Source organism: Neltuma alba, unplaced genomic scaffold (assembly GCF_004799145.2).
Source record: "Neltuma alba isolate B1F8T4 unplaced genomic scaffold, ASM479914v2 tig00000865_pilon, whole genome shotgun sequence".
NCBI classification, from domain to species: Eukaryota; Viridiplantae; Streptophyta; class Magnoliopsida; order Fabales; family Fabaceae; genus Neltuma; species Neltuma alba.
The window spans coordinates 1-27584 of record NW_021632227.1 but is presented as its reverse complement, the minus strand read 5'-3'; the positions used below and the strand labels follow the sequence as shown (position 1 = coordinate 27584).

The following is a 27584-nucleotide window of genomic DNA, read 5'->3' as shown; positions in this document are numbered from 1 at the left end:
GTGTTCAAATAAGCAAGTTACTATACGAGTTTGAAGCAGTCTCCCTAAGCATGGTTTGAAAGATTTACACGAGCATTAAAAGCTCAAGGCTATGTACAGGGCAAAGTGATCATATTATGTTTTTCAGACGTCTTAGTGGAAAAATCGTAGTCCTAGCAATATCTGTAGATGATATTTTTCTCACAAAAGATGATCTAGTAGACATTGATCAAAGAAATGAAATATTTCCTCGCAAATCAAAGAAAAAGAAATCTGTATATCACAGAGTAAGTTATTCTAGACCTCCTAGAAGAGATAGATATTATGGGTTGCAAGCCTAGCAATTCCCCTATTCAGGTTATATAGCCTTAGGAAGATATCAGTGCATGGTGGGAAAATTAATCTACTTGTCACCCGCTCGACTTGACACTACATTTGCAATGAGTGTCCTAAGTCGACATTCCCATGACCCTAAACAAAATCATCCAAATCACCAGGGCATGGTCTCTTATTCAAAAAGATAGTCAAGAGGAAGATAGAAATGTTTACAAATGCTGATTAGGTACGTGATCAAAATGATAGAAAATCCACATCTGGATACTTCACGTTTGTTTGGGGTAACCTAGTCACATGGCATAAATAGAACCAAAGTGTGGTAGGAAGTAGCAGCGCTGAAGCAGAGTTTAGAGTGATAGCACTCGAGAACTATGAAGGTAATCGGTAAAATGAGTACTCAAGGAGCTCAAGATGATTGTAAATCTACCTATTAAACTCTACTCAGACAACATGGCAGCCATCAATATTCTCTCATACCCTGTTCAATATGATCACATGAAGCATGTTGAGAGAGACAAGCACTTTGTAAGAGAGAAGATTGATGATGGGGTAATTGTTCTCAGATCCATACCATCAAAAGAATAGACAATAGATGCTTTTACAAAAAGACTAGCCCGAGGAAAAATTCGAACACTTCATTGGCAAGTTGGGCATGATCAACATCTATATTTCAACTTGAAGGGGATAATATAGCTGATTATAGGAGAAATTATAGGAATTAGTTGTAAATATTATTAGGAGATTTGATTGTAATCTGATTCTCTCTTTCTCTTTATTGTAATTCCTATGAATCCTGCCATTTATCTTGGCCTTGATTCCATTATTTTTGTGCATATATCTAACTAAATTCATCAATGAGAATTACGGAAGAATTATTCAAGTTACCCACTAGTCAGGCAAATTCTTCCATTTAATGAGAAGTTGTAAAATTTCATCCCTTTTTCTGCACATCTGCTTGACTAGCTCTAGTTGCACTTACAATTCCAATTCTTTAGTTAGCCCTTCTAGTAATAGTTGAGCTGTAGTAGTAACTTTGAGGGCTGTCTTTAATTGGGACACATGAAATACATTGTGAATTTTGGCAGTAGGTAGGAGCTCCAACTATTAAGCAGCTTCTCCAATTTTTTATAGAAACCGATACGACCCATAGTAATGTGGAGACAACTTCTCATTAGACCTCGTAGCAAGTGATTTGACTTGATATGGTTTCAACCTGAGGTAAATAACATCTCATACCTCAAAAGTGTCCTCTCTACGGTGGTTATCAGCCTGGTTCTTCATTTGAACTTGTGCCGTTTGCAACTATTCTTTACGCTCCTCTAGGATAGCATTCCTCTCTTGTAATTACTGGTCCACTTCTTGCACCCTTGAAGGTTGATCTCAGGTCCCTCCCATATAGAGCCTTGAATGGTGCCATCCTGGTTGTTTCATTATAAGTAGTATTATCCCAATATTCAGCACAATACATCTTAGATCATTTCTTATGCGTATTTCCAGCAAAACACCTCAAATAAATCTCTAAGCTTCGGTTTGCCACTTCCATTTGCCTATTGGTCTCCAAATGATAAGAACTATATTTAAGTGTACTTCGAGCCATGCTAAACAACTCTTTCAAGAACTGACTGATGAATACCCTATCTCAATCAATCACAATAGTGCTAGGAAAGCCATGTAACCTTACGATTTCCCCAAGAACACCTCAGCTACTGTTTTTACATCATAAGGATGTGACAAGGGAACAAAGTGGGCATATTATGAACCAGTCTACCACCACCACCAGTATGTTGTCATAGCGACTGCTTTTAGACATCCCTCCTATAAAATCCATGCTAAGATCCTCACATGTAGCTTGTGGGATCAAACGAGGTTGTAACAACCCAGCTGAACTCAAAGATTCATATTTATTTCATTGGCAAGTGTCACATCCTTAAAATGTTTAGAAAGTATTCCAAGTGAAGATAATTCGCCAGACTGACAGTGACAAAATTTGCAACAGCATATCTTACTTTAAGTTGCATATTGCAACAAAAGAATGCTCTTCGAACCATGTTTGCTTCAAATGATTGGGTGTCTAGCTATTTGGACATAAAAGTGAGGGTAAGCAAGTAGTGGACATGGCTTTTAGGGATTCTAGATTTTGGTGTTTCATCAGATATTGCTTAAAGTGTGTGAGTCCGCTTGTCAAAGTTTTGAGACTTATAGATGGTGACTCTAGACCTGCTATATATTTATGAAGTAATGCATAGAGCCATAGAAGAGAATGCTAACAATTTTCAAAAGAAGGAATCAAAGTATAAAAAGCTGTGGAAGACAATTGTTACTTGTTGAAATTTACAGCTATATAGACCCCTACCATGTAGCTACCTACTTTTTTAATCCTAAGTAAGTTTTACACACTTCAAAATTTAAATATTTATTGTTTACTAATTTAATTGTATGTTAGAAAAACATAACTTATTCATTGTTTTCTTAAGTTTCATTATGATGAAAAATTTAAAATGGATAGAGAAGTTTATTTTGGTTTATATGAAACTATTGAGAGAATGATTTCAAATAGAAAGACAAGATCTTTAGTTGAACAACAACTTGAGACGTTTAAGTCTGCTAAGAAGCTTTTTGGAAGGAGCATGGCAATAGATACTAGAGACAAAAAAGCAACCCAGTATCGTTTTCTAGTCTTATACTATTTATAGGAATTTAATTTTTAATCCTAATAATAAATATGAATTTTACAAAACATTCCTAATTATTTCTTTTTTTTTTTTTTTAGCTCTTTGGTAGGAAGGTTATGGAGGAAAAGGAAGGAGTTATAAAAAATAGTTATGAGAATTTTGAGTCTCATACGTAGTGCTACTGAATGTGAAAGAAATTGAAGCACATTTAATCAAATGCATACTAAGCAAAGAAATCACTTAGAACAACAAGCACTTGTATTTGTCAACTTTCAACTTGAGATGAGACAGAAAATTAGAGGGGAAAAAAAACGAGACATATGATCCAATCTGTTTATCATATGTTGAATCTGATGATGAGTTGATCACTGAAAAAGAAAATCCATACTTACCAGTGGATGGATCATGGATAGATATACATGAGAGTTTCACTCTTGATGAAGGAGCTTGAAGCAAAAAAAGAGAGATATAATATTTTAAAACTAAACTTAAGTTGATTTATATCTAAATATACACCATCATGGTTTTTTCCTAGGTCCAAGAAAATTGAATATATACTATCATGCAAAGGAAAATCTATAGTAAGGCAAGAGAATAAGAATAAAGATAATGTTGAAGATGGGGAGGAGGAAGAAGGTGATGAAGAAGTGACATTGTTAATGGATGATAATCACGAATTAAGTGACATTAATCTTGGAGATGATGAATGATTGATTGAATTTTATGTTTAGTGACTCTTGTCTTTTGAAGTTAGAATTTTGATTTTTGAACTGACTTTAGGGACCACTTGGGTTTGAAATTTCATATGTTGGCTCTCTTTTTTTTTTTTTTTAGGAGGCGTATAGCACCTAATATCTACAAACTTTTGATATTTTCTTATATAAAAATTACTTATATATCATCCTTAATAATTGTTCATGAATTGTACACAATTCAAGATTCAAAAAACCGGTTTTCTAATTCACGATTCGTATCCTGATTTGATAACCATGTTCTTAAGTAACCCAAGTGCCCTCCAAGAGGGGAATCATGGAACTGCTTGATAAGCTCAATTGTCTTGGAGGAGTGACGCGGCAGCACTTGCTTTCCTTTATAAAACACGACTTCATTTCTCATGGCATACCCTTTTGGTCCCTCCTAGCCTTGCATAAACTGCTGCATTATTTCTTTGAGCCCTTCATCCTGTAAATCTCATGTTTTAGTTCTATAATGCCATCATATTGCCAAAGTAAGAGTACCTAAGCTCCAAGTAAGTATCTTGCCTTGACAAAGCACCTGGCACTCGGTTTTCTTTCCTCCTCTGTCTGATTCGGTCTGTGTTTCTAGTGACTTGTCAAGAAGCCTCAAACCATGGCATCTTCTCTTGATGGGTCCGACAGTTTGAAAACCCGAACTCCCCACGGGTTGAGTTCTGGTTTCGATGGTTCTTCAATATCCAATGTCTCGGAGAAACTCACATTCACCAATTATCATGATTGGGCTCAAGCCATTCAACTCGCCATTAGCGGTCACGAAAAGTTGGGTTATCTAACTGATGAAGCAGTGATGCCCTCCAACAAGTCGTCTGCCGTAGTGACCCAATGGAAAATTGACAATTCTCTCATCTCCTCTTGGTTAATCAATACAGTGTCCCGCCAACTCAAACGCAACTTCATGTATCTGCCCACTGTGAAAGAAATTTGGGATGCTGTGCGCGATTCCTATTCAGATGGGAAGGATCACTCTTGCCTCTTTGATCTTCAACACCATATCTGGCGATGTGAACAAGGCCCACGAAGCGTTATGGAGTACTGGCTTGAATTGGTTGCTCCATGGCAGGAATTGGATCTCTTAACTGAGGGAAGTTTGGACCTCTTCTGCTGATGCTGCTCATCACAAATGGAATGTTGACACCAAACGTGTTCTGCTCTTTCTAGCTGGCCTAAATACTGTATTTGATGATGTCCGTGGCCACATCTTAAGTCATACGTCTCTAGCTTCCCCATTAGAGGTCCAGTCTGTTGTTCGACGAGAGGAGTCTTGGTGACAAATCATGCTTCTTGAACCAAGACCGACTTCCTCTAATTCCTCTACCTTTGTTAGGAAGGGGCATGACCTTGCTACTCCTGGACGAAACCGACCCACGTGTGACCATTGCCACAAGGTAGGTCACACTCGTGACAGATGTTGGGACCTACACGACAAACCAGCTGATTGGAAGCCCCGTAAAGGTAAAGCTTGAGCCCACCAAGCTACATAAGAGGCTGATTCCCCAGCTCCTGTCTTCAGCAAAACAAATGACTCAACTCATGGAGGTTTTTAAAACTTTGCAAGCCGAATAGAAGCCTGTAGCTTTTGCCTCCATGGTTCATAAAGGTACATCCAAGGTTGCTTTGCATACTTCTCTTCCTTCTTCAAAGTGGATTGTTGACACTGGTACCCCTGACCACATGACCTCAGAAGCAGAAATGTTTGTTTCCTATAAACCTTTAGTAGGGAAGAAGAAGATTACCACTGCCACTGGTCTGCCTGCTCTAATTGCTAGAGTTGGTTCTATCAATATTTCGAAATCACTACACCTTGATTCTGTTTTACGTGTTCCTCACTTGGCTTGTAATCTACTTTCGACTTTACTATCTAGATGTTTCTACCGTGACTGCATTATGCTCTAGAATCAGGAACTCTGTTTTTGCTTCTGATGATAATAACCTTTTGTTATGGCATAAAAGGCTAGGTCATCCTAGTTTTTCCTATTTACAAAAATTGTTTCCCAATTTTTCATCCAATAAAGATTCTCGTTTTCATTGTGAAGTCTGAGTTAGCTAAACATCATCGTATTACTTTTTCTCCGACTGTTTATAAGGCTTCCCGACCTTTTTCAATCATTCATAGTGACGTGTGGGGCCCATCAATAATTCCAAATCGAACACATTCCAAATATTCTGTCACGTTCATCGATGATCACACGCGGATGACTTGGGTGTACCTCGTTAAGAATAAAACTGATGTTTGCAACATCTTTATTGAATTCTTTAATTATGTCAAGACTCAATTCAACACAACAATCCGAGTTCTTCACACTGATAATAGAACTGGGTACTCTAATCACACCTTTGGCACCTTTCTCACCCAACATGGCATTGTTCACAAGAGTAGCTGCCCTCATAGTCCACAACAAAATAGGATTGCTGAACATAAGAATAAACATCTCCTTGAAGTTACCCGTGCCCTTCTCTATACTCATAATGTCCTTAAATACTTTTGAGGGAATGCCATTCTCACTACCACACACCTCATTAATCGCCTTCCCAGCAGTGTGTTTTCCTATACTTCCCCGCTTGATGAACTTCGCAAAATGGGAGTGTTTCTCATCTCGATTCTACACTTCTTCTTCGTATCTTTGGGTGCCTTGTCTATGTTCACATTCATCATCCTTCTTCTAAGCTAGATCCCCGTGCCCCTCAAATGTGTCTTCCTCAATTGCTCTAACTTCCAAAAAGGCTACAGGGGCTATGATCCTGTCTCTCACCTTCTATTTGTGAGTCGTGATGTCACCGTCTCTCACCCTCAGTCTTCAATTCAGGGGGAGAGTCAGAGTGAATTTCAGTCTATAGAGTGCACACCCGAACCTATACCTCCCACTAACCTACCTATCAATGTGCCATCTAGTACTAGTACTCGACAGAAATGGGGCAAGACTTACTCACGACGGAATACTACTACAAATGACCGTCCTTGCTCTGAAGAAGTGCCGATCTCCAACCCAGTGATGGATCCTATAGAAGTCCATGATAATGTGAATCCTCCAGCTAATGTGAATGATAATCTTGACAGACCCATTGCCTTGCGAAAAGAGCCTCATACTTGCACCAAGCACCCTATTCAGAAGTATGTATCCTATGCTGCTCTTTCTTGAAATTACTATAATTTTGTGACTAGTCTTAAGAATATTAAAGTACCTAACAATGTGTATGAGGCATTTGAGATTCCTAAATGGAAAGCTGCAGTGTCAGAAGAAATGAGGGCCCTGGAGAAGAATGGTACTTGGGAAATTGTAGACCTACCAAGGGGAAAGAAACCAGTGGGCTACAAGTGGGTCTTCACCCCAAAATATAATGCAGATGGTACATTAAACAAGTTCAAAGCCAGATTAGTTGCCAACGGTTTACCTAGACAAACGGGATTGATTACAATGAAACTTTTGCCTCTGTAGCAAAACTTAACACCATTAGAGTTTCACTTTCAATCGCAGCAAATTTGGATTGGCCACTTGAGCAACTCGACATCAAGAACGCCTTTCTCAATGGTGATCTCAAAGAGGAAGTATGCTTGACACTTCCACCAAGTTTTGATGAAGGAAAAAGACACCAGGAATGCAAACTTAAAAAATCCATCTATGGGCTAAAACAGTCACCAAGAGCTTGGTTTGACAGATTCTCCACTATTCTTAAGGCTGAGTGATACAAACAAAGTTTATCTGATCACACTATGTTTGTCATGAGGAATGAAAAGTTAATAACCATCCTTATTGTGTATGTTGATGATATCATAGTCACTAGGAATGATGTTAAGGAGATAGACCGTATAAAGGTAGCCTTGAACAAGGAATTTGAAGTTAAGGACCTTGGAAAACTGAAACATTTTCTAGGGATGGAAGTAGCAAGATCTAAAGAGGGAATATATGCCTCTCAACAAAATTATATCCTAGATTTACTCAAGGAAACTGGAATGCTTGGATGCAGACCAAGCAGAGTTCCCATCAATAGATTAGAAAAAATGAACAAGCTACTAAAACCGAAAGAGAAGCTGCAAAAAGGAAGAAACAAGAAAAGGATGAAGTTGCTGCAAACAAAGGCCAATATCAACGACTAGTGGGAAAACTCATTTATCTCTCACATACTCGTCCTAACATTGCATCTGTAGTAAGTGTAGCTAGCCAACATATGCATTCTACAAAGAAAAAACATATGGATGCAGCTTATAAAATACTCAGGTATTTAAAAGGTACACCTGGCCAAGGGCTGTTCTTCAAGAAGAGCAATCTGAGAACTATTGAAATCTATACAGATGCTGACTGGACTGGTTCATAGGAGGACAGCAGATCAACTTCAGGATACTACACCTTCATATGGGGGAATTTAGTTACTTGGCAAGGTAAGAAACAACAAGTTGTGGCAAAAAGTAGTGCAGAATCAGAACTACAAGCCTTGGCCCAAGGAATCATGGAGGGGCTATGGCTGAAGCGAGTAGCAGATGAAGCACAAATACAGATAGACTCTCCTTTGAGACTCTTCTATGACAACAAGGCAGCTCTTAATATGGCACTGAATCTTGTAAAGCACAGCAGGACCAAACATGTTGAAGTGGATCGCCACTTCATTAGAGAAAAGGTGGAAGAAGGAATAATCTGTCTCTCCTATGTACCCACAAAGTTACAGCTTGCTGATATACTTACCAAAGGCTTACCGGAAGAAGTGTTTGAAAAGTTTGTAGGGAAGTTGAACATGATAAATATCTATGATCCAACTGGAGGGGGAGTGTGGTAATTATGTAAATACACTATGTAAAATTCTGATTTAGACTGATTCGTAGGAGAAAATTTCGGTTAGGATAGCAGGAGAGTATTGATGGGATATTGGGTCTCCAATTTCCTGATTTATTGTTGAGGATTTCCCTCTTGTAATCTATTTAATCCCAAGGCTCAGAGAATGTGAATATACCAGATTTCAATATACCGAAATTCTTCAAATGGTCATGGCAACTTCGAGTTCTTCAAATGCCTCTTGTGTCTTCTCACCCCTCTGAATGAATATTTCTCAAGAAATTGGGGTAGTGGAGCTGTAATTCGACTGTGTCCCTTGACAAACTTTCTGTAGTACCCTATCAAGCCCAAAAATCCTCTTAAAGCCTTCAAATTTTGGGGCTTAGACCACTGCACCATAGCTGTGATTTTGGAGGGATCTGCTTAAACGCCTTCAACAGAAATTATATGGCCTGGTATTCTATCTAACTTTGCCCAAGCACACACTTTTTAGATTAATAACCAATTGACGCTGCTTCAACAACTTCAACGAAATTATGACAACTACACTAGATAACCACTCACTCATATAAACAAAACAGCAAAGAAACTGAAAATGAAATAAACAGCACACTGTCACTGGTTTTCGAGAGACCATGACCTCTCCCATAAACCAATCACCCTGTCTACCTCCTACGTTGCTCATGCTACTTTTATTTCAAGCGTTCCACCACCCTGACATTGTTAGATGATCGTTAGGCTCCCTAGTTCCCAATATGCCCCTGACTTTGGCCTGCCTCCCCTGTTTGGGCGTTCTTTTATAGATCTAGCCCTAAAATGTAGTGTTAGGTAGAAAGAATGAAGACTTTGAAGCCTACTTCATATACTGGAAAAATTTCAATTTCACCTTTACTGTTCCAAGATTAAGCAAAGTTTGCAAACTGTTTGGTCAAATCTACGTAATAAATCAACATGCCCATGAAGCAAATCATATACAAAGCATTATGCAAAACATATGCGATCACTAGATTATCATTGAGAAGTGCAGAAAATTACCATATCAATTGCCTACTTGTATCTACAACTGGCTGTGATTTCACCTTCACAATAATAGAAAGAGTGGGTCAAATAAACGAGCACGTGACTATTTTACATTGCCATTAACAATGTAATACGATGAACAAAAGTATGAAATAGAATGAAGAAACACTGGTATATTTTCAAAGTCAAACATTTTTCATCATTTCACTAATAAGAATTTCTTTGATTGAACTGAATATTTGATGTAGCAAAATGCACAAAATTTTAAAATTGAATATACAGAGTTAAAAATGTAATATAGATAATCTATTCCTTATTTATTAGGTCCACTTATATTACAATTATTTCATTTTACCTTTCTGTCATTACTTAATATCAATTAGGTTTTGAATTTAAGGGATTAAAATATCACATTATAACACACTTGATGATAGTCCCTCAGTTATGTATCTTGGTTTATCTAGCATTTTGGGAAGAAAATATACAGTGCTTGTACTGCATAGTTTGCGGATCAAAGTTCTTGTAATCCTTTCTCTTTTTAAAATTCAGCCCTGTATTCTACACGATAGCAGAGCCCTTGCCATTATGGTGTTTTGATCACAAGGGAGAAGAGAAATTATGTCTTCATCATTTTAAATGGTAATTCTCAATTGCTCCCAATAGTTTTACATCTCAATAATACTTAAGCACTTTTGCCATCATGCACATCTGAAGAATGTGACTATTCCAATACAATTAATCAGTGGTATTGTTACTTCCGAGAGTCCTCCTTCCTCTACTTTGGCCAAAAATTTCTGTTTTTGCCAGCAGAATCTACCCAGATTAGTAAAGAAACTTTTAATGGTATAAAGTGGAGGTATTTGAGATGAATGTATTATCATACAAAAAAATGATAAGATTCATATTGAACATAAATGAGGATGAGTTAGAGCGGTGTCTATTATAGAGCAATTGTAGAAAATCATTTGAGGTTCTTTAGACACATACAAAGAAGACTACTGGATACATTGGTAAAGAGGGCAAATCAAGCAATACAGAATCCTCTAAACAGGGGTAGAGAAAAACCAAACAAACACTCAATGAAGTTATTAGCGGGACCTTTTGGTTAGTAATATATCAAAAAATTTGTTTGTTAATAGAGTCCAATGATGCCATACGATCTGTGTAGTTAACTCCACCTAGTAGGATAAGGCTCATTGTTATCATCCCATAGCAGAACTACTCTTCTAACACCTTAACTAAGCCTAAACATAGATTTTATATTTGGACAACTATAATCCTGCCAACGACACACCCAAATCGCAATGCTAACAATGAAAATCAAGGGGCAACATTACGGGCCATAAACCCAACAAGGACAACTACCCACTTTGGAGTGGTATGTGACTAAGTACACTTGCGTGGGAAAGTAAGGTACTTGACCAATGACAAAAATGCTAGGCTCAACTGATCTGAAATATAAAACATGGAAGGCTAGGAATAATCAAGTAATGGCATGGCTGTCCAACTCTATCGAGCGACACATCAGTGGGACCTCCATGCAAAATGAACAATTGTTGAAATTTGGGAAGCTGCTGCAAAAGCACATTCAACCCAAGAAAGTGCAGTAAAGATATTTGAGATCAAATGTGCTATTCATGAGGTAAAACAAGGGAAAAAGCCAATGACAGCATTTTAATAAATTGTCTAAATTTTGGAAGCAACGGGACCATTTGGAGATACACATCTGGAGCTGAGCTGAAGATATTGAATGATAGGTAAAGATTTTAGAAAAGACGCATATCTACAAATTCCTGATGAAGCTGAATGAGTTTTGATGATGTTCAGGTAAGGATTCTTGCCATTAGACCTCTTCCAACTTTAAAAGCTGTTTTTTCTAGAGTCAGAAGAAAAGAAAGTAGGAATAAGACCTAGCAAGGAATGCCTAGCAGCAGTGGAAAGAACTATGCTTGTGCTGGGCTACCATGTTGTCGAACTTCCAAAAACACCTATAACAGTTCCAGACCACCAACAAAGAATAATAACTTGAAAAGAAGTAAAAGTTTGTATAATCATTGTCAAAAGGCCAATCACACTAAGGACTATTTGCAATGTAAATAATAATGAACACAAGAATTAGTTTTGTTAGTCATACATTAGTTAGGTTCAGTTTGTGTTGATGACAGTTTGCCTAGGTTGAGCACAAATAGGGACTTGGGATTCAGAATATGCTATGCTGTTGCTTTTGCTCAAACTAAGCCGGTTCTGATCTCTCTCTCTTCTCTTCCCCCTTCATACCTCTTTCATCCCACTTCTGTATTCTTTAAGAAAATGTAGAGGTTTAAAACGTAATCAATATATAATTTTAATTTGGACTGATGTGGTCTTGGTGAAAAATGATAATCAAGAAGAAATCGCATCTGGGAGAGTGAACGAAGAGAGGTTCCATTAAAACATCTACGAGAGAATCGAGAAGAAAAGTAGAAAACGAGACAAGGTGGATCTTCCTAGTTTTACTTTTAACAATATTATCATTATATAAGCGTGCGACTATAAATGTATTACTTTTGTCAATTCATTTGCTTGTTCCGTGTTCTAAAAGCAACATAACATACTTTATTTCTCCTGTTCTTTACATTACTGCATTCCCAGGCATAGTTTGTCTTTGCAATGACTTAGCATGAAATTCATCTAATCAAGCATAGGGCCTACATTCTAAATAAAAATCATGCCTGTGATATGCTTGAAACTTTAAAGATAAGCTAAGAAACATCAAACAAAAAAGAAAAGGCAATTTGATCCAGCATTGAAACTAGATACCTCTCCAGATGTTTGAAAACTCCAATAAGTGTTTCCATTGGAAAAATCAAGAAAATAAATTTTCCCCCTATAACATCCAACAACCACCTGGAGAGATACCATATGTTAGAACAAATGGATAGAATCTATAAGTCCATGCAATAAAGTGACCTGATATGTTGACATATAAAAACCAACCTGGGAAAAGTCGCAAACAATTGCTGCAGAACATTCAACCCGTCCTTCCAGTTTGGTCTCCCACTGAACAGAACCACTAGACCAATTATTTAGCACAACTTCAGTACTCAGTAGTGCTAGAACACAAATTCTTTATAATTTTGCTATATAGTGCAAGCATAAGTATGCAGTCACAATACACCAACTACACACAACTTATTAAAAAAAAAAAAAAATTGACCATGAAGAGGATAGAATTCATAACTACCATAAAATAAATCCCAGTGTTTCATTAATCAGCTGAAGAAAGTAAAGCAGAAGGATGAAGCAATACAAATTTACCAACAATTCAAGCAGCAATACAAAGAATCAGGCTAGGGAAATAGAGCAAAACGAATAGAGATGTCAATTCTTCTCTGGTCCAATCTAATTAAACTAATTATATTTTAGATCGCATAAGAAAAGAAGTTGAATCTTCCAATCTACAGTGATGTTTTAAGAGACTGGAAAAGAATATAAGACACTCACGTTGTTAACACATTTGTTAATAATTTCACTAAATAATTCACACATCGAGTATGTAGTAGTAATGATACAAGGCACATAGATTAGCACTGAAAATCTTCATCTATAGATCAAAGGAGTATGTACAACATGTACAGAAGAAAGAGGAAGAGGGGATTGCGCAAGATAAAGAAAAAGATTACATGAGATATGTCTAATGTATTTACTCCCCACGATGCTGCCTAATAACAATAAATACTATTTATGTACTTACTAGGTCAACCATGAGGCATTAACGTTATTAATATCAGTGAATATGGAGCAGCTACCCACAACTCAAAATAGACGTTGAATATCTACAAAACAGAGATTTATTGATCCTGTTAAGAAGCACAAGTTTAATATCAGCTAACTAATCAATATTTCTGTCTATTTTATACAGTGTTTTGTCATCTTTAATCTAGGATTAGAAAAGATTCTAGGGTTAGCTTATTCGCTTAGGTCTTTCGCTTATCTATATCCATTGTACTCAAAGCTTTATTCAAGGATTAATAATAATCAGAGTCCCATTTTCCCTATTCCTTCAATCCTTCAAATCCAAAGCAGCAGAAATGCGTCCAATTTAAATATAACCCTTTTAGATTGTGCTGAGAGTAGCAGCTGATTATTCCCATCTATAGGGATATTTTAAAAGACTACAAAATAGAAAAACATGACTAAATCTTTTTATTTCCTTACTTCTTTCTTTTTTTCTTTTTTTTCTTTTTGTTTTTTTTGGCCTAAGCCCACTTAGGAGGGTCCAATTAGTTAGGTTATTATTTAGTGCTTTATTAATTATTTTATGCATCATTTAAATTAGAATTAATTATATTAGATAGGATGCGTTTTTATCTCGATTTAAACTCGAATTTCAAGACATTAGGATTTAACTTTAGGTTTTATCTTGTACTTCTCTATATGTATTAAGCAAATACATCAAATAAAGCTTTGAAGCTGAGCATCAATTACTCAGCTAATTTCTCCTTTCCTCTTTTTTATTTTCTTCAGATTTCAAGTTTCCAATTATTTTCCTCAATCATTTCATGTTTTTTTTTTGGGCCGGGGGGGGGGAGGGAATCTGCAACATTCATGAAATAATTTGCGGTAACAGCTCTTGATAATTTCATTGATAGAAAAGTGTTACATATATAGGAAAAAGGAGAGAATCAGATCTAATCTAATCCCTTAAACTCCTCCTATAATCTCAGTGAATATAATCAGAAATAAATTATAATAAAACTCAATAAAGCTTAGCATGATTCTAGGAGATAACAATCCTATCTATAAAGAGAAAACTAGGTCTACTACCCATACTTCCAACACTCCATTCAAGCTGGTGAATACATGTCAATCATTCCCAACTTGCCTATGAAAGCTTCAAATTTTTCCCAAGCGAGGGACTTAGTCATGACATTTGCTATCTGGTGCCTAGAAGGAATATAGGATGAATCTATCATCTTAGCCTCTATTTATCCTTAATAAAGTGACGGTCAATCTCTACATGCTTCATACAATCATGACGTACAGGATTGTTTGCTATGTTAATAGCTCAAACATCATCACACCAGACCCTAATAGGATCATTAATTCCAATCTGCAGTTCCTTCAACAACCTAACCAGCCACATCCCTTCACAAATCCCTAAAACTAGTGCTCTATATTCAAATTCAGCAGAAATTCAAAATGCTACTAGTTGTTTCTTGCTTCTCCAAGTCACTAAGTTACCCAATATATGGGAGCAATACCCTATAATGGGTCTCCAGTTAGTTTTGAAGCCTCCCTAATCTGCATCGATAAACAACTCAATGCTTCTAATGTCCCTTTTTGCAAAGAATAATCCTTGCCCTAAGGTCTTTTTTTAGACATTTGAGAATCTTGTAGACAGCTGTCTTCTAAGAGCTACTTGACAATTGACTCGCTACACTGACTAGATAGCATATGTTAAGCCTTGTGTGAGACAAATAAATTAGTTTTCCTATTAGCTTCTGATATCTCTCCTCATTTATTGTTGTGCCATCAAGTCTAATGGTCCATTTTTGATTGAGTTCCATTGGGTAATTTGCAGGTTTGGCTCCCAACACCCTCGTCTCCTTTAGTAGGTCTAGGGTGTATTTGCGCTAAGACACACTAATTCCCCACTCCCATGCCCAAAAAATATCCTAGGGACCCAAGTTCTTTGATCTCAAATTCAATTGCCAAGTTTTTCTTCAGCCTTGCAATCTCTTCAGCATCATTCCCTGTTAGCATTATATCATCAACATAAACAAAGAGAGTAGTTATTCTATCTCCATAACACTTAATAAACAAAATGTGATCTGCTTGGCTTTGTTTGCATCCCCACAATTTAATAGCTCTGGTAAAATGTTAAAACCATGCCCTAGGTGATTGCTTTGATCTATACAAACACGTGTAAAGCCTACAAACCTTGGGGGAGTTGTTGAAAGTTCTCAACCCTAAAGGAGTCTCCATGTATACCTCCTCTTCAAGATCATCATTTAAGAAAGCGCTTTTAACATCTAGTTGATGAAGCGGCCAATTTAGGTTAGCTGCTGATAGGCCTGGCACTGAGATAAGGGCAGTATATGGTAGAAGGAGGCCCAACCCGAAGACTGAGGGACGGTTATCTAGGGTTGCGTGCATAAGTGTGGGGACAAGGAGCATGTGGATGGTTTTGGAGAGCTGCTGACCTCTTGAATGTCAGGGAAGGTTTTATCCTTAATGTTCATCAATTTTCCTAGTCACCATTGGATATTTGCCGTTTTATTCTGTTTTCCCAGTATAGTAGCTAGGATACTCAGTCTATTTTGCCATTTTTCCCCCTCCTTCCTCCATTGAGGGGGTCTTGTACTGTGAATCCTAGTTATTCAGAATAATACAGCAAGCTCCAACAACTGCCAAGGAAAGTAAGACCTTTATGGTGTTGAGTTTGGCAATAGGAGCAAAACTCTCCTAGTAATCAATGCCATAAGTTTGAGTAAACCCTAGAGCTACTAAACGAGCCTTATGTTTGTTTACACTACCATCAAGATTGTATTTAACAATAAAAACCCATTAACTACTCTCCACAATTTTGACCTTAGACAAATCAACAATCTTCCAGTTCTTATTTTTGTGTAGAGCTCTTAGCTCCTCCTCTATGGCCTGCTTCCACCTAGGACGAGCAATGGCTTCGCTAAAATTCTTTGGAATGGGCTCTGTTTCAACATTTGCAACAAACGTCTTTAGATTCGAAGACAATTGCTCATAGGAAACATGCCTAGCAATTGAATGCTGAGTGCAACTCCTCTTTCCCTTCCTTAAGGCAATTGGCCAATGTAAATCCTCAAGGCTTGCCCCAGGCGCAAATCCATGGTTTTGCATTGGTGATAGAGCAAGCTCATCACTATTTTGCTGCTGTTCTAGTGATTTTTCAGGCTCTCCCACCCTAGTCTAGGATAATTCAGGATTAAAGAGGGGCTCAAAAGGGTTGGTGTTCTAGAAAGCAAACCTGGATGGCTAATTGTTGACACTTTCTGGGCTAGTTCCTGCAGTATTTTCATGTGCTTAGATTGGGTTTAAGAAGAAATAGGGGAAGAGGGAATAGCATTAGGAGATGACAAACTGGGAATAGTATTAGGAGATGATGGACTGGGTGCTGCAAAATTAGGTGGGATTTGTGATGTTTGTGGTCCTTTAAATGCTGTTCAGATTGGGAAATACCATGATGATCATTCTCAGTTCCATAAACAAGCCATTCACTCACACTCTTCTCCCCCTAAATGGTTGTTTAGTTAAAATAAGGTTGATGTTCAACATATTTTACATTCAGAGTGACATACACCTCATTTGTAGCAGGACAAAAACACATATACCTCTTTTGGCTAGAAGGATAACCCAGAAAAACAGCTTTGATGGCTTCATGATCCAATCTGCCTCCCTCTTCATTAAAAAAATACGTTGTACATTCAAATATTTTTTGAGACAGTGTGTTAAATAAAGGTGAATTGGGATAAGCCTTTTGAAAAATCTGAAGAGGAGTATGGGTGTTATGTAATTATAGTTATAAATAAGAAAATATTTAAATATGATATAATTAGGATAACAAGGATTTAAATAATATAATTAGGATCTAGATAGTATTTAATTATATTAGTAGGATTTGGACAGATTAAGATATCTAGAAAATATTTAAATAATATTAGGATAATTACTTAGATTTATATCTATTAAAGCTTTTGCTTATAAGTATTTGTCATTCTCTGTAACTCAGTTTTGCAATGTGATTAGAAATTATTTAATTTCTCTTGGTCCTCTACTCCTTTCTAATTCTCCTCTGTTTCTATTACTCTTTTCCATTTCTCTTTCCTGTTTCTCTCTCCTATTTCTTTACTTTCCATAACAATGAAATTTCAAAACCTTTGATGGCATTCAATTTATTAGATAAGCCGAGGTTACAATAGTATCACCCCAAAACTTGTTTGGCACATGACTTCCAAACATTATGGCCCTTATTTTCTCTTAGAAACACCATTTTGTTGGGGTGTTCGAACACAAGAAGTTTGATGGTGGATGCCATGTTCTTCCAAAAAAGTTTTAAACAATAAGTTTAGATATGCTTTGCCATTATCACTATGAAGCATCTTTATTGAGGCTTGCAACTAATTTTGAACAAATTCATAGAATTTTTTCAAAAACCTCGGATTTCTGTCTCATTAAAAAAACCCAAGTGAACTGAGTATGATCATTAATGAAAGTTATAAAGCATCTGGCTTTAGAGTTAGTTTCAAACCTTGATGGACCCCAAACATCACTATGTATGAGAGAGAACAGGGAATGAGATAAATAGGAGTTTCTGACTTGTTTGGCAAGAAGACAAGTTTCACAATGGAAATAAAAAATGACCTTATTATCAATTATGGGAAACATAAATTGCACGTAGCTAAAAATTAGGGTGGCCTAACATAGAGTTTCACAACTTAACATCTTTACTTGTCAAAACAGAAAAAGTAGCTTGAGATTTATTTGGCAATGATCCCTGCAAGTAGCAAAGCCTATTCCATACCCCAGCACTACCACTCATCTTCCCCAAAGTCAGGTCCTAAAAATTACAACAATGTTTATCAAATATTACCAAGCAATTTATCTGAGAAGCAACTTTTCTGATAAATAACAGATTGCATTTAATATCAGGGATATAAAGAACATCTCTTAAAACAATATTCTCAAATACTATGATAGTTCCAGGCCCCATTACTTTTGCATATTGTTCATTTGCCACCTCAAAAATTTCACATACTAAAATTTAAGAAAATTGAGAAAACAATTCTTTGAAACCTAAAATATAATCAGTTGCTCCAGAATCTACCACCCAAATATTTTTGGGTTTAGTCTTACCACTAAGAGCATGAGTAAGGAATGTACCTACTTGTGCCAATGTAACCTAGGGGGTAGTTTTCTTACTTATTTTTTGCAAAGGTAGATCTGTGCTTTTCCAGTATCTTCCTTAGGACTAGGAGCTCTTTAGTGGTTAAGGTTTCACTTTCTGATTTTGCAGTACCAATCATCAATCCTTTCTTCTTATGTTTTAGATTAGGAGGTTTGCCATGAAATTTCCAACACCTATCCTTGGTATGTCCACCCTTGTTGCAGTGGTCGTACCATTTCTCTGACTTCTTTCCTTCCAAGTTTCCTTGAAAAGCCAAGGCTGACGCCTCTGGTGTAAACGTGACATTCTGGGTCAGCAACTTTCAGCTTTCTTCACACTTTATCAGGTTGAATGCCTCTTCCAAGGATGGAAAAGGTTTCATACTCATAATGCAGCCCCTTGTATCTTCAAAGGTGTCATTTAGATCGAGTAAGAACTCTTAGCACCTTTCTTGGTCAACAATCGTCTTCTAGTATAGTCCATCCTTGGTGCAAGCCCATTAATGAACCTCATAAAAATTTATTTGTTGCCACAATTTCACCAATGCAATATAATACCAAGTCACACTTTTATCTTCTTCAATTAATTTTTGAAGAAGACATTTTACTTGTATCAGAGCCATTGTGTATTCCCTTACTAAATAGGTCAGCTTCGCTAAAGTCTGTCTCTCTAGCTGATGTTGCAAGCAAATAACTTCCACTAATTTCTGCCGTCATGGAGCTCACCAACCAAGTCTTTAACATGTTGTTCTCAACACTCCAAACTACATATTCGGTGCTGTCAAGACTTGGAGGTGTTGGTGATCTAGTCAAGCATTGCTCTTTATTCCTTCCTCGAACAAACATTAACACACTCTGAGACCATTGCAGGTAGTTATTGCCGTTCAGGCAGTGAGTGATCAGTACTATGGAAAGACAATCTAATGCTGCATAATTTGCACCGAGCCCTTCTCCTATTAAACCCGAGCCATGCTCTTGTGAGCTCTCCTCATTCGATGGTGGAGTACAGTTTCCAAAATAGATGGTGAAAGCGCTTGGCCCATTAGAGCTTATTTCAATGCCATTAATTGTTAGACCAAAGCTCCAATACCATGAAATAATTTGTAGTAACAGCTCTTGATAATTTCATTGATAGAAAAGTGTTACATATATAGGAAAAGGGAGAGAATTAGATCTAATCTAATCCCTTAAACTCCTCCTATAATCTCAATGAGAATAATCAGAAATAAATTACAATAAAGCTCAATAAAACTTAGCATGATTCTAGGAGATAACAATCCTATCTATAAAAGGAAAACTAGGTCAGCTGCTCATACTTCCTACCATTCTCAAGGTAGTTAGCTAGGTCATCCAATTTTTGCAGATTTCATCTGAAATTTCACATTTTCCAATCCATTTGGGAATAGCATAGAATATAAAATTCACAAGGAATCATGATTATTCAATACCGATAGGAGAAAATTTGACTACGGGGACAAATATTTGTGTGCATTTTATAATGCATCTAAAGCTAAAGATTAAACTAACAATGCATCAAAACTAATTATGATCAACAAAAAAAATAGAAATGATTGACAAAAGCAAGTTAACAAACTATAATAACTTACCTTCGGGCATTTATACAAAGAAATTTACACGAGTGAGATCCAATGAATAAATAAATTTCAGAGCTTCTAAACACAAGCATCGGTGATGCATCAACACAAGACTCCATATAAACTTTCCATAAGTCTTTCATATGACCTCTCCTACTTCTAGGTACTTTCAAAGACCAAGTTGTTTGATGTGTATCAGTTATTCTGGGCTGCTCTTTAAACAAGACCTTGTTGCATCGACTAATTGAGCATGGTAGAAATATTGAGGAAGAACACCACGGGATAGACCCATCACCCTGTGATGTAATGAAGTCCATGGTAAGGTCCCTCTTCAAATGTTTGAAAGGAAGAGAACTGTTGCTGTCACCATCAGAAGCACCCATTGGTTCATGAAGAAAATCAGCATTTTCAAAAAGACCAGAAGAAATACGATTTTCTGAGTCTACATTAAATTTTGAACAAGCATCCAAGTCGTTATGCAAAGCGCATGATCCCATTTTTTGTAGAAGAGCCATGCATAACTCAAAAGGACTTGGATGGCAATAAAGGAGTCTCATATCAAATCCCAGATTGTGAGCAATATGTGCAGCAGTAAGCGAGTTTCCACCCAACTTAAAGAAGTCATCATTATTGCAAAGCTTTTCTACCATTAAAGCATCACAAAATGCCTGTTAAAGCAACTATGAATCAATTCCTTCATTTCTGCAGAGAGAACTATTGTTTGAAAGTAGGAGAAAATGGATTTAAAATTTTCAAAAGGAAACAAACTTGTTGGGGACACAATGATTTATCACAATATAGAGTTTAGAGGTCTACAAGTCATATTCAAAGCCATACCATTTCATGTGGGTAACTAACTGTACAAGACCACATATTTTTATTTTAGGGTTATTAATCATATTAAAGTAGTTTCGCTGGTGCATATGCAAAGGTGAATGATGAATACACATCTTTAAAACAAGCATTTTAAAAATAAATAATTAAATTTTGATAAAATTTATTTTATTTTTGTATGATATAATGACAAGTAAGAACTACTAAACAACAACATTGTAGAAAATAACCATTGTGCTAGAGTACCAAATGTGCAGTGAATGTGTGGAATTGGATTAACCTGATTTTATTTTATTAATATTCTCAGTCTTAGGTTATTTCTATATTTTGCTGTCTATCTCCAGTTGTCATATTGTTGACACTTGTTTAAAGGAGGGTCAAAGCAGAGGCTACGGTGGGTATGGTTGATACAAAAAGGTGTGTTGTGATTTTTCAGAGGAGCCTAAGCATTATTTTGGTATTTTGTCCCCTGTGGTAGCAGTAATCTTTTCCCTTTTGTTATCATTGTTAGTCTGTAAATTTCTGCAAAATATTATTGTCATGATAATTTTTCTATCAAGTCCATCTTTTTGCCTGCTCTATGCTCTATGAGATCCTTTTTTTCCTTTTTGCCTTTTTTTGTGAATGGCAGGCTTGCTTCAAAAGTGTCCAGCCCTTGCTCCCATGCTACCATTGGTGCCAAGGAAGAAAAAGTCCAGAGGATAAAGTACTTCTTTTGGTAAACAGAAGATAGATTGTCATGCAAAACTGTAAGAGCATACCTTCTTGACAACTTGTAGAAGGTTGCTGCATCCTATGCTACCAACCTCATCCTCAAAATGCTTAGTAAATAAAGTTGAACCTGTCAGCAACTCATAATTAACCTTACCACTAGCAGTCACAGGAAATGATTGCGTAAAGATGAAATCATTTGGAACCAAAATTGATGGAAGGTTATGGGTCATCCAGCTTCTGATTGAAGGTATTAATAATTCACCAGCCCTTTCTGCTTCTTTTAGTATTATAAATGCTTCCAGAAGCACAAGTTCACCTTGATTATTTTGACAAATTACAGCAGCATCATTTATATCTGGATGTTCCCTGAGTAAATTTTCTATTTCTTCCAGAGCAATACGCTGTCCATTCACTTTTATAATGCGGTCATTTCTTCCCAAAAATATAAAGTCTCCAGTCGGTAACTTTTTGGCTAAATCACCAGTTCTATAGTATAATCGCTTTTGATAACTATCAACAGAATCTCTGCAGCCATAATTCTGAGGCAATTCCACAAAGTCATCGGACAATAAATTAGGCACAGCATGGTAACCTCGAGCAATGCAAGAACCACCAACATATAGCTCTCCCTCATTTGATGCATCTTTTTCACCAAGAAGCAGCACATCACAGTTGGAAATAGGCATACCTATTGGCACAGTTGATAGCATCTCTGACTTCAAGATTAATGGCATCCTCTTGCAATCAAAATATGTACAATCGCCAGAGACCTTAACATCAAAAAAGAAAAAGGAAACAAAACATAAATAGACTAAAGTATGATGATGATGCAAAAAGATACAATCTAGGTAGATATCATTGGTCATAATTATTTGAAATTAACTACATGGTAATCAAAAGCAACAAAGAAGGACGATATCAAGCATATAGCCATTTTTGTATGTAAATATCAAATCATCAATGAAAGCAGCACAACTGGATAATTTATAAGAAGCCTTCTCACACATCGAACAATAACATTTATTCAAAACTTAAGTGTGCATTGCATAAGCATCAGAATCAGAGACAAAGAAAATTCAAATTGTAAATTTTCTAACCGAAATCTCAGACCAAAAAGATTTTCATCTATTCTCACCTCAGTACTTCCATATAAATTCAAGATCGATGTATTTGGTAAGACAGCAGAAAGCATTTTCCACAAGGTTAAGGGAAAATTTTCGCCGCTCAGCACAAGCAGTTTCAATGAACTTTGAACCCGCATGCCAGAATGATTTTGCAACCCAGGAAGAATTGTTCTCATTAATGATGGAACAGCTGTAAGCCTGTTAATAAAATAAGCCTATAGAAGTATTTAATACTATGGTGAAGATAAGGCGAAAGATAAGTGATATGATATTGTAACAAATAAATAATAGAATTATATGAGTAAGTTAGAATAATAGTCAGATACCAGCCGTTAGACTTTGCCTATATAAACAGGTTTATCTCTCATTCATAGTTATGTGTTGTATTGTGATCACCCTAATGGAACTCTCTTTCTCCTCTATCTATTGCCTTTGACTCTCTCCCCCTTCTCTCTAATTTCCCCTATTCTCTCTGTTTCTCTTCCCTTTCCATTCTTTCTCTCTCTTTCTTTTTGGATAACATAACAGTGGTATCCAGAGCCTGTCTTTCCTCAGCCCTACCCCACTACTTGGTTTTTTCTCTCTCATTCCCAATCAATTTCAAGTTTCATGGAGGAACATCTCCTCAACATCGAACAAAAATTGAATTCAGTCAATGGAACACAAGGCTCCGTCAATAAATTAAAAGAGGCCCTTCTTGGCTCGTCCATACAACTGCAAGAAATCATATGACAAAGGGACTTGCTTCATCTTCGACATCAAGGGTCCTTGGCAGAATTTAACTCTGAATTTGACGCGATTTCATCCAAACTCTCATTGCCTGAAGAACGGTTGGTCAATGCTTACATCTCACTGCTACAAGAAGACTATGTTGAACCAATACAAGAATGAGCAACAAGTCAACAAATTATAAAAAGGATGGCCAAACACAACTAGGGCAACACTCATAAGTCTTGGGCTATAAGGAAGGAAATTAACGACTGCAGCAATATACAAATTGTGTGACAAGAAGTCAAGGAATGATATCAGATCAATAAGGGCAAAATATACTAAAAAATGCTCAAACAGCATCATACCTGAATAAAATTTATCAAAGAATATGCATTGTCTTTCATCTCACAGAAGGGAGGAATAACTAGCACACAAGCAGTCAAAGTAGCACTGAGAAATTCTTGTAGATGGTCAACAAAGCTAATTGATGACTTAAACAACAGTACGTCTTGTCCATCCAGTGGATACATTTGTTGCATCCAAGAAAATCGATTTAAGAGACCTAAAAAGAGTGTGAAAAAGCGTGATGCTATAAACACAGAAACATTCTTCATCTTGGAACAGAAATATTCTTCATGTTGGACAAAATGTTGTTGAAATCATCCATCAAGCAAAAAACAGCTGGATAGTACCAAGGAAGAACAAATCCTAGAGAACGTAAAACAGAGATTTCAACAACTGCCAAATATGCTAAGTCAATGAGACTATGTTCGGACTTCATATTAAGGGAAATGAGGGGAAATGAATCAAAAGGGAAAGATAAAGACTGATAGGTCATTACTTCTCCCTTGTTTGAGATTTTTTTTTTTTTGAAGTCTCTTCAGCTCCATTTAGCTAGGTTTTCCCGAGGAGGTTAATTAAAGAACAAAGTTGAGAAAAATAAGTCCTATGCTTTCCCATAATTTCACATGTGCATAAAAAGGAAGAAGGAAAGCCATCCATTATTCTCTCACCATCATTGCCGTTAATAAGTGTCTAGACCAGCCATGCTCAATATCCTAAAATGGCCAGCAATTAACCTTATTTAACTCTAGCATATAAAAAATATCATAAAAAAACTTCTCAAAATTTTAAGGTGCAAAGTAGGGTTCATTCCATGTGTGCTGTAGAATAAAGTAAGCTGGCTGATGCAAAGACCACACTTTATTTCACATAAGTAAAAAATCATGCATTCATCAAACAATGAAATTTGCAAGCACTAAACCAAGTAACACAATACCCTGTTCGGTGCCACATACTCCTTTAGGCTTTCCAGTTGACCCTGAAGTGTACATCAGATAACAGAATGATCTCTTTTTATCATTTTCACAAGGCCATGCCAAATCTGCTGTGCACTCTGGAAGGTTTTCTTCCATAGAGAAGTTTAAAATAGCACAGCTGCTTGAATGTACAGCCCAATGTGAATCATCAAGCTGACCTGAGTTACCTTTACCAAATGAAGATCGGGACTTTATAATGAGATCAGCTTTTGAAGAAGAAACAACTGATTGTATCCTTCCGTAGGGCCAAAAAGGATCCAGAGGCAAGAAAGCTTCTCCACTCCTCAAAACAGAAAGAACAGCGACAATGTATTCCACAGAAGGTGACATATATATCCCCACTATCTTTGGTCTATACTCTGTTCCTGGAGCAGACACTGTTTTTGTTCTAGGCACGATGATTTTTCCTTCTACACCATCGACATCATCATTGGCTGGAAAAAAGGCATGGGAAATCACTGAGGTATTAGACATATCACCTTTACCTAATCTGGTATATAAGAGGATTATATTTAACAGCTAATATACTCAAACAAATAAATGGTGCTTAAAAATCTAGCAAAATCCTTGGTAGCATGTGCACCCAAATGGTATCTAAACAATATAGCACAATCCAAGGGATAGCCCCAGCTAGGACGCGTTACGCATATGCACCCAAATCAGTAGTTAGTGGCATTACGAATCAAACGGGTCTTTCCTAAAGTTCGCCAAAACAAAACTGAAGAGCGAAGTTACCATGAACTTCAAGTAGCTTAAAATTAATCACATTCCTTTCAACTTCGCAGAAGAAATATGATTGAACTTTTCCCAGTATAACAATGACCAAGCATGGACTACCCTCCAAGCACAGAAAGTAAAAGAAGAGCAAGAAGAAAACAGAGTGAACCTTGAGCTTTGGGTCTGATCAAATGGGGGTCATCCCCACCAAGCAGGATGGAGCGGAGGCGAGAGCTAAGGGAGTGAACGGCCTCCAGCATATCAGAGTACGTGTAGCAGGAGTCCCCAGAGTACATAGGCGGAGAAATCGATTTCACGAGCTTGTCGAAGGATTCAACAATGTCTCTCCCGAAAATGGATGAAGTAGAATTTTCATGAAGTTCCATGGAAACTTGGGCCGCACCGGAAGCATGTATTACTGCAATTTTGTCGGGGTTTGCTGAAGCTGCTCGGAAGAACTCGTGAGAAATGCAGCAATACTTCGCCTCTTCTTTGGTGTTTTCATTACTCATCGTTCTTGTCTGCTAGTTTGGAGTTTCAGTAGAGAAGGATGGAAACGGTGAATAGGAAAACCGCGACCAGTTCGCTTGAAGAAAAGTTGGTGCGCATCACTATATATTGCGAATCTGGCTTCTCTCCTTCGTCTTCCCGTTCTCTCCGCTGCCTATCCTCTCCCCGTGGAAGACGCCGTTTTCGCTTTAACATGGAGCCACGCGCACCGGCGTGCCTCTCCTCGCGGATACACACTTGTCACCGGGAGTAATTTTGAAGGGAAACTTGAAACAAAGGACATAAAAAGAATGATATTTATCGCGGAAGATCTTAAAAATTTTAATTAATTAGAAGGATCAAAACATTAAATTATCCTTAACCAACTTTGTCACGTGCAAATCCTGGTCATCCTGTTTAAAAAAAAAAAAGAGTCGTCATCAAATTTTAAAAGGTTAATTTTAAAAACCTAAAAAAATATAGCCTACAAAAAACCGTATAGGATTCGAGAGTCGCTTCTGTGTGGAAAACGTGTTAAGCATCCCACAACACCTATGTAAGAGAATAGTTATCCTAAATCAACTACTCAAAATTAATATGACTATTTTATTATATTTCAATTGCCCTAAGAAAAAAGATAGAAATAAGAAAACTTGTTATTTACAAGTAGAAAAAAATTATTTACAAAACTGAACTTGACCTAAAAAAAAACTTAAAGCCCACGTACCCTTTAGAAGGATTAAAGTCTACATAATTCAGGAGTAAAAATACGTGTTACTTGGTTGGTATTTTTTAGAAAATATTTATTCAATTGAAAAAGGTGTTTTTTTGGTGGGTTGGTATTTTTTAATATATGAAAACAAATTTTACATTTTTATTTAGAAAATATTTTTTTAAAGAAATTTGGATTACCCTCCCCGTGAAGGGTTCCATAGCCTCACATGGGTATATAATCATTTGAGCTTGTGAAAGTTCTTAAAACCTCACACAACTCTGAAAAAGACTTTTTATTTTATCATTTATTCATAAACACGGGGCCACAATTATTTTCTTTCTTTTTATTTCAAAGAGAAAATTTGCAACTACATTGGCTGCGAGGACTCCCATAGTCACATGGTTTACCAATGAATCTAGATACGAAAGTTCTAAAAACCTCACATGGTATAGATTTAAAAAAAAAAAAAGGAAGCGCTTCAGAAAATAAAGGGAAAGAATACCCAAAAACACTTTATTGAATTCAAGTTACACACAGTAGATAAGAATGTAAGTACACACCCGATGCTTTACTTATCAATTAGCTTGTCTCCTTTTTCACCGAAAAAATTTGAGTCTTCTTCCAACCCTTACTCTTCTATTTATAGGCTCTACCTAGGGTTTCATAATTTTTCTTTAATTTTCTTTTTATTTCCCTCGATTATGACTTATAATATAACTTTTTATTTAAGCACCAAATTGTTATCAAATTGTGATTTTTTATTTTATTTTTATTTTTTAAAATTTTCTCAATTATGATCCCAAGAGATATTTCTAAATTGAGGAGTTAATCATTTTAAGTGAAGAATTTGATTTTAATTTTTGAATTTTCTGTGTTTTTTTTTTTTTTAAGAGTCTATCCCGTATTTTCTAATTTGGAGGTCAATTGGCTTTTAATT

At 36.6% G+C, this 27584-nt stretch overlaps 1 protein-coding gene across 11 annotated transcripts; it reads right to left on the bottom strand.

Moving 5' to 3' along the window:
- Positions 1 to 1178: 1178 nt before the first annotated feature.
- LOC114747085 (putative acyl-activating enzyme 19) lies at positions 1179 to 26155 on the bottom strand. Of its 11 annotated transcripts, none has more exons than XM_028935435.1 (11): positions 25613 to 26154; positions 24687 to 25160; positions 23773 to 23969; positions 22708 to 22911; positions 22261 to 22342; positions 21620 to 21699; positions 20037 to 20692; positions 12505 to 12580; positions 12328 to 12414; positions 9544 to 9587; positions 1182 to 1733 (listed from the first exon to the last, which is right to left on the bottom strand). In XM_028935435.1, the coding sequence occupies exons 1-11, from the start codon at positions 25953 to 25955 to the stop codon at positions 1625 to 1627; spliced, it is 2352 nt and encodes a 783-aa protein (XP_028791268.1). In that variant the 5' UTR covers positions 25956 to 26154; the 3' UTR covers positions 1182 to 1624. The 11 variants fall into 11 exon arrangements, 10 of the variants coding, with proteins under 10 accessions (XP_028791237.1, XP_028791262.1, XP_028791268.1 ...); XM_028935391.1 differs by having other exon boundaries at positions 1183 to 1733; positions 21889 to 22342; XM_028935404.1 differs by having other exon boundaries at positions 1179 to 1733; positions 21620 to 22342; positions 24894 to 25160; positions 25613 to 26155.
- Between the last annotated feature and the right edge of the window lie 1429 nt (positions 26156 to 27584).